Here is a 7,904-nt window from a genome sequence, read left to right as displayed (position 1 = left end):
AGTGTATTCTTAATCTTAGTCTTATCCTTGTATATATGTTAGTAATTAATATTATTAGTAATCACTTTAACATTGGCCATCTGCCCAGATGGTGAAGTTTCCAAACTAGCCCATGAGGATTTAAGTCCTAGATTTGCCACCGGTGTTCGTATTCTTTTGTATTTATTTTAGACTTGTTGGTGATGTTTGTTGAGTAGGAAGAGACATTTTCATCGACTATATGAGGTGTCTATGTGACTTCGTCAATCTCAGGATTTTATGTTGCCTGTATCTTGAAGATGCTCATAGGAAATAGGGCATGTGTTTGGAGCAATGCTACACGCACGGACATTCTTTTACGGGATCGACGGAGTGGGTTAGTTGGCATGTTTTAATTGGCCAGAAAAAGGTGAGGGGCCACCCCGCTGAGGGGGGTGTGCACTTATAGAGATGAGTGCATATGCGTGCATGTGAGCATTTGCGATTTTTACTCTGTATTAAAACCCACGATTAGCAAGGCTAGTATAAGAAAAGGTAACTATATTGAGGTATATTATAATTATAAAATATATAAATACTCTTCCTCTTTCCAACCTTCCTTCTTACTCGATCTTTCGGTCTTGCTCTTCCTCGCCCTCTGCCCGGTCGAGCTTCCCTATCAATGCTCCGCCGTCCAGGATGCTGCCAAACATGGCGGCCTCGAACAGGTAGTTCACCTGCCAGGTGTGGTGGTTCGCATGGTTGATCAGCCAGACCATTTCGACGACGAGGCCCTTGGAGAAGAGCTGGGCCATTTGCAGGCGCGAGGATTCGACGAGGTGGTACTCGCGCTGCTCATCCACCTCGCCCTGCCGGACGTACTCGAGCGGGCTGGTGACGAGAGACGACCAGAAGGCGCCGAGCAGGTCCTCATCCTGGCGATCGAGGAAGCGGCGGACGTGGTTGCAGGTCTCCTCGCCGCCGTCGCAGGCGTACTCGGGGTCGAGGTGCCTGCTGAAGCCGGTGGTGTGGAAGTCGGCGTCGAAGACCTCGTTGAAGTCTGCCTCGCGCTGGGGCCGCGCCGGCGACTTGCGGGCCTTGGGCCATCCAAGGAGAGCACGACGGAGGAACATGTGCCGGTCGTTTTGAATGTGCCACGTGTACAGCGCGGCGGCCATCCTGGCCACGGGCTCGTGCCACCTTTGGGTGAGCATCTGCGCGACCGTGGCGGCATAGGCGTCGTAGATTGCCCGCAGCGCGGGCTCGCTCACGATGCCCGAGGTGGCGATGTCGGCCACGTTGAGGAACGAGTTCATGACCTCGGAGTTGAGCAGGTCGCAGCCCACGTCGACGACGTCGGTGCCACCCTGCGCCGCGCCGGTTCTGGCACCTCCGCCGCTTCCTCTCCGAACCGCTCGTCCTTGATAGCCTTCGCAAACACCTCCGCCACCATGTCTTCCGCCTGGCGAGACAGCCTTCGCAGATCCGCCACGGCTCCCTTGCCGACCAAGGCCCTCGCCTCCGAGTAGCCCGCATGCACGGGGAAGCCACCACCTTTCCTCGGCTTCACCTTCCAGCCAAACCGCCTCGCCAACTGGGCCACCGGACCCTCACCCCAGAAATATGGAGGGATTGTAATTGGCCTGGAGCCGCCTCCGGGGAGAGCACCCATGTCCGGCACCGACCCGGCGACCTTAATGTTGAGGCCATGGAGAGAGCAGTCGCCCCAGCGGGGGCGGGATTCCTCCGCACCCCGGCGAGGCCATGTGAAACATGATGCATTCGGCATCGTTTTTCTTTTCAGAAAAAAAAAACGAAATATGCACTCAGCGGTGGTGCATGCGATTGCGAGAGATCGCGGAGGGTGGCATCAGGGCGCGCGGCTACAGAAATAAGAGGAGGAGATGAGGCGGAAGCGCCATTTTGAGCACGAGCCCAGATGCGTTGCTTATCTACTGAATGACCGCATGAAAGGACTCCTCTCGACTCTAGACCACCAGATGCCGTACCCACAAACCCATAATGCAATCTACTGAAGATTCATCTACTGGCTCTCCGTCCACCTGCGCTCCAGCCACCAACCCCATCTCCATCCCTTCATCAGTACCAAATCCTAGGTTGTCCCCTTGGCCGCCGCTAATTACATGGATAAAGATGCGGACATTCGCAGGAGCACCATGGTGTGGGGGCATGCACCCGTGAGTCGTGTCTGGCCGTCCGATTGCTTTAAGATCCATACATTTGTTAACCTTACGGATTTTATTACTATAATCTCTAGTCCATACATATATGCATTTGTCAGCTTTCGCCAGAGGTGTATTCTCCATCCACCCCATCTCTCGTGCCTTTTTCATTTCTTACAAATCTACTCTATCCAAATTAAGTTTCGTTCGCATATGCGAGCTTCGGCACCACGAGAACTTTTGAACAAGACCAATCTTAAATACATCTTTTCAACTTCTAATAAAAAATAATAATGAAGTTTCATATGCTTTTGAGAACTGGCCTAGCTCAGATGCTTGGGTTCTGCATAGTGGAACCAACCCATCAGGGTTCAAGTCTTAGACTTCACACTAATGTTCGCATTTTGCTGAATTTATTTCTGGCTTTCCGGCAATATTCGTTCAACAGGAGAAATGTACCCGTCAACTACAGATGCACCTATGGTAACTTCGTCAATCTCAAGATGACATGTAGATCCAGTTTCTCGGAGGTGCTCATAGGAGTAGGGTGTGCGTGCGTGTGTTCATAGGGGTGAGTGTGTATGCATATGTATGAGCGTCTACATCTGTACTATGTTAAAAATATTCATATGCTTTTAGGGATTTAGGGTTTAGTTGAAACTTGTTAAATTTATGAAATTTCATATCAAGTTTTAGTAGTTGAAACTTGCCCGCCCGCCAGATTTTCCTCGAAATTCACAAAGTTATTGGATTCCTTACGGCAAAAAAGTAAATTTACCGGAACCGGCACCCCCGGTTGGAAATCCTACCACACATGCATTTCATAAAGATTCGTGTGGTATGACGACGTAAATCACTTCTCGCTGTATACGCCATGAATACTACTGACACAGCCTGACAGAAATTACACATACCTACTGGGTGTCAGCCTTTTACAGAGGAGAAAAATAACCGTGCATGCATGCACTCTCTATCCCATACATCTGATTAATATTCATTCTCATATTTTGAATGATTGATATCTTTTGAATCAAATGTCCATTTTCGAATTTTTTATATATATTACAATTCTTGCTGACAAGACCTTCAAAACATGATCAATCTAGGATATATTTGGACAACTTTGTATTTTATAAATTTCATCTTTCAAATCACCTTCAAAAAATATAAGATTGTTTCTGTATTTCATAAAAGTGATTGGGCTGTTTCACTAATTAAAAAAATGATTTCACTCGTTAAAAATACTAATTTCACTTATTCTTTAACACTGGATTTACTTATTTTAAAATTCATATTTCACTAATATTCAAAAAGAATTTCACTAATTTAAAAAAAATGATTTCACTTATTTGAAAGAACAAATTTCAGTCGTTCTTAAACACTAGTTTCACTTATTTTAATATGCATATTTCACTAATTAATGATTTCACTCATTTAAAACAAAATAATTTTACACATTTTTATACCCTGGGTTCACAGATTTTAAAACACAGATTTCACCCATTTTCAAAACAATTCCACTCATTTCAAAATACATATTTTTCTTGTTTCAAAAGCAAACTTCACTTGTTTTGATAAATTAAGTTTCATTCGTTTTGTATTAAAAAAGACATTTTTCAATCCCCCTGAAGTAATAGAAATATATGAAATGAGTGAAATTAGATTTTTGAATTAACTGAAATATTTGAAACAAGTTGTTTCTTGAAATGTGTGAAACACGTATCTAGTTGACAAACAAACTGAAATATGTAACATATATTTGAAAAAAAAACTTCCATATACTTGAAAATAACCAAATTCACTCGTTGAAAGAATCCATTTCATATATTTTGAAATAAAATGGTTTATATATTTTTACGGACTGGAAATAAGCAACTTGACTAAACTAGTAAAATATGTTTCATATAATTGAAACATACTGGTTTAAAATACTTGAAAATAATCAATTTCACATAGACAGCAAATTCCACATATTTCAGATAAACCTGTTTCACCAATTGGCACTTACTGGAATAAGCAATTTGACAAACACGGTGAAAAAAGATTGAGTGAAATAAGTGTATTGAAGCGGTGAAATTTAAACATGTTTTAAATGTAGCTAAAATTGCTCTTGTTCAAAAGGTCTTGGCATGAGTATATAAAAAATCTAAAACAAAATTAGAGTTTAAAAGTATGATTGATTGAAACTGTCAAAGAAAAAAATGTAGGGATTTGTTGAGATATTGGAGAAAGGATGAGTTTATTCTGTGCATGCATGCACATGTACTTTTGTATGACCCACCCATACCTTTGAAGGACAGATGAGTTTATTCTGAATACATGCATATACTTATGTGATGATGAGACCAATGCACAAATCTGAAAGCAAACCGACCGTGGATGTTTCACCGGCACATACCGGAACCGGTAAAAAGAGGTTTCTATTCCCGACGAGGGCACACCAAGCTTTATGTTTCAGTGTCTGAAATTGTGATTATGTCGTTCCCTCCTACCAAGTTTCAGCAGTTGAAACTTAAAGAAGTGGTGTCGTCCGAGAGAAAGGTTAAAAGGTCATGACCTTCTCCCTCTCCAGCACAAAAATGTTGTTACTCTAAAAAAAACTGTGTCTTTAATTTCCAACGATCCCAACGACTTGATGCTTGTAGCAGAAACCAGAAAGTACTAGTACTGAGAGGTTTATACGAGATATGGCTTGTAAGGAATAATGCTAGGGACACACTGAAGATGGAGGATCCAACTACCATTACGGATAGGATCCTTAAACTAGTGGATGAATGGCAATCGATTAAAGACGGACCAACTCCTCCGTAGGGCAAAGCAGATGGCGGTGCCATGGAGAAAGCCGGAGGAGGGGTGGACGAAGGCAAACGCCGATGGAGCGTTGTCGAAGGCGCAGGTCCCTGTGGTCTTGTGTGTCTATCATGGCACATTCTTGGCGGGAGCGTACCATTTTTTCCAGAGATGGCTGAATTGCTCGCATGCAGGCGGGCAGTGCAGCTTGCCAAAGAAACGGATGACGTAAAGCTTCTGCTGGAGTCTGACTCTCAAACAAAGGTCTAGAAGATTAACGATGAAGGAAAGGATCTCTACAACACAGGGCAGCTAGTCGAAGAGGTGAAGGACGTGATATATATAATCCTTTTCAGGATTTCAGAGTAGGGTGGGTGCAACTTGGACATGAGTTACCTAGGGAAGGTACCAAATATGAACTTTGTAAAACGTGGTTCCAAGTAGCACCAGCGTGCATTAGCTCGGTGGTAACCTTGGAGTTTGATTCTGTTTCTTAATAGAGTTGCAACAAGTTCACATTAAAAAAAACGAGGATGGCCGAAACTCTTGTAAAAAACGATCCACCTCAAACATGACTTATCCGTGGCGGACTTTTTGGGTCCACCTCCGATAGAGTCTAACAATCTAGATTGAGTCAAAGTTTAATGGACGAGGCTAGGGAGCGCCGCTGCGCTCGTTTGTTGATTTGAGCACATTGCCGTATATAGTAAGTGCATGTCATTATGTCCAGCTGTCCAGTGTAGAAAAGGAAATTGTTTGGTCATATCCCGTAGCGCACGTGGCTACCGATTGAATCAGCCTAGATCATCTCCCATGTGCATTTATTTAGGGTTTAAAAAGTTGTAAAAGCCATAACTTTTAATTCAAGCATCAAAATCAAGTTCCGTTTTCACAGTCAAGTTTCTGACGACGAGTTCTTCAAATAAGTGGTCATCTTGAAATTTTAAGATAGATTACGCAGTGCAGTGGAATATGCATTGGGAAGGTGCAAACCACTATCTCTCTCCTCTTTAATTACCCCACCTTAAATGAGCTTAATACATGTACAAAGTGAGGAGACTGTGTTGAATGTTATTGGTTTTGATTCTCGTGTGATAAAAGATAAGCATTTTTTTAATTTAAAGCGCATTGAGAAGATAGAAGTATATTCGTTTGTGGATAATTTTTGAATTTTAAACGCCCACTTATTCGAGGACGGAGGGAGTACTTGGTAAGGACTTATTAACTTAGGAAAGAAAATAAATCACTATGATCTATCTGCCATCTTGTCGTCAAGTACTTATTTGAGAAGAACTTATTTGCTTACCAAAGAAAACTTTATTTTACTTTGGTAAGTTTGGATGGTTAACTCGGTTTTTCTGGAAAACATATAGGAGGAAAATTAGAGATGGGAGGAACAAATCAGAAAGAAGGAGGGGCACGAAACGTACATAAAGAGGTTAGCCGAAGGAAATGATGAAACAGGAACCTTACGTTCTTATTAAGGATTTGCTAATTCTTATCTAGACGAGATCTAGTTATGTCTCATCTAAGCTATGGACCTCAAAATCTAGATCTCAAAACTTCGTGCTAGCTGTTTTGATCGGTGCAAATTTTGTTTGGCCATTTTCTTTGGATATATGGGCCAAGTCTCTGTTTTGTTTATTATACGTGGGTTGAGTTCTTTTTTTTTCCTCTACTAGTCTATGCACCCTTTAGAATCAGAGGAGCCTCCTTTGTTTTTCCTGCTTGTTTTTAAATTCGTAAGCCTTGTCAGTTTTTTTGGGGATGGTATGTCGATTCCCAAACACATGTGAGGTCTGACTTTTTTTTTCCTGTCTCAGTTGCAAGTCCACCATCAACTTATAACTAGGCTTGAATTTTTTTCCCAATTGCAAGTCCTACCTTAACTTGCAACTAGGCCTAGATTTTTTTTGTCACCGTTGCAAGTCCATCATTGACTCACAACTTGGCTCAATCTAGGATTGAGTCTTTTTCCTTTCCCAGTTATATGTCCAAGCAAGACTTGCAACTGGGCTTAATCTTTTTTCTCTCCCAGTTGCATGTCCATTGTGACGCCCGGGTAATTAAGCTACAGTAACCCTCTGCTATGATGCCACGTCACCATGATTACTGTTGCTAATCTCGTGTTAGTTCAGAACCGATCCAAATTCAAATTTGAATTGAAGTCAAACAATAAAAGTTTTCAATTCTCAAAACTAAAATGTTCTTATTGTGACAATTAAATCATCAATAGTATTGGTGGAGAAACAACATTTTTATAAAATAATTAATTACTCTAAAGTGATTAGAACTGCAGCAAAACAATTAAGTGAATACCTTTTTTGATTAATAAAATTCTAAACTAATTTATTTCGGAGGAAAACATTTATGGCAGTGGGTGGTTCTCAAACATCAATTTAGGAGTTGTTATCATTTTTTTCTAAGCTAAAAACAATGTGTATCTAAAATAAAACAGAACAGAAAAATAAAAATAAAAAGAATAAAAGGAAACGAAAAAAGAAAGAAAGGAAAAGACCCCCCCCCCCGCTGGGCCTCGGCCCAGATTGCCACTGGGCAAGCCAGGCCGGCCCAGCCGGCGCCCCAGCTAATGCCCACTCCCCCCGTGACCTAGATCGGGTCAACCACTCCCCCACTCCTCCCGCACGACCCCCCCCCCCCCCCCCGCACTCCCTCTCGATCTCCTACACCCACCCCCGTCACGCCAGAGCCCTCCCCCGCTGACACCTCGTCGTACCCGACCGCCCGCCGCTGCTCCCGGCGGCCCGGCGAGCCTCCCCACGTCGTCACCGCCAGTGCCCCCCGTGCTGGCCCGCAAGCATCACCACCGGCCGCCGCCCCTGCAACACGCCCCTGTCGCTAGCGCCGCGCCTACTCCGCGGCTCCCTTGGCCGCGCCCAGCCGGCGCCTGCCAGCACGCGCTCACCCAAGCCGCCTCCTCGCCGGAGAGGGACGGATCCCGGAGGCCTGTCG

At 43.7% G+C, this 7,904-nt stretch overlaps 1 protein-coding gene across 1 annotated transcript; it reads right to left on the bottom strand.

The window, feature by feature from the left end:
* Positions 1 to 581: 581 nt before the first annotated feature.
* Positions 582 to 1,747, bottom strand: LOC109754053 (uncharacterized). Its single transcript, XM_020312980.3, has 2 exons — positions 1,400 to 1,747; positions 582 to 1,325 (listed from the first exon to the last, which is right to left on the bottom strand). Exons 1-2 carry the CDS (start codon positions 1,745 to 1,747, stop codon positions 582 to 584), a joined length of 1,092 nt encoding a protein of 363 aa, XP_020168569.3.
* Positions 1,748 to 7,904: the final 6,157 nt, after the last annotated feature.

The sequence above is a fragment of the Aegilops tauschii genome, chromosome 6, assembly GCF_002575655.3.
Source record: "Aegilops tauschii subsp. strangulata cultivar AL8/78 chromosome 6, Aet v6.0, whole genome shotgun sequence".
In the NCBI taxonomy this organism is placed as follows: domain Eukaryota; kingdom Viridiplantae; phylum Streptophyta; class Magnoliopsida; order Poales; family Poaceae; genus Aegilops; species Aegilops tauschii.
This window is presented reverse-complemented; position numbering and strand designations above follow the sequence as displayed.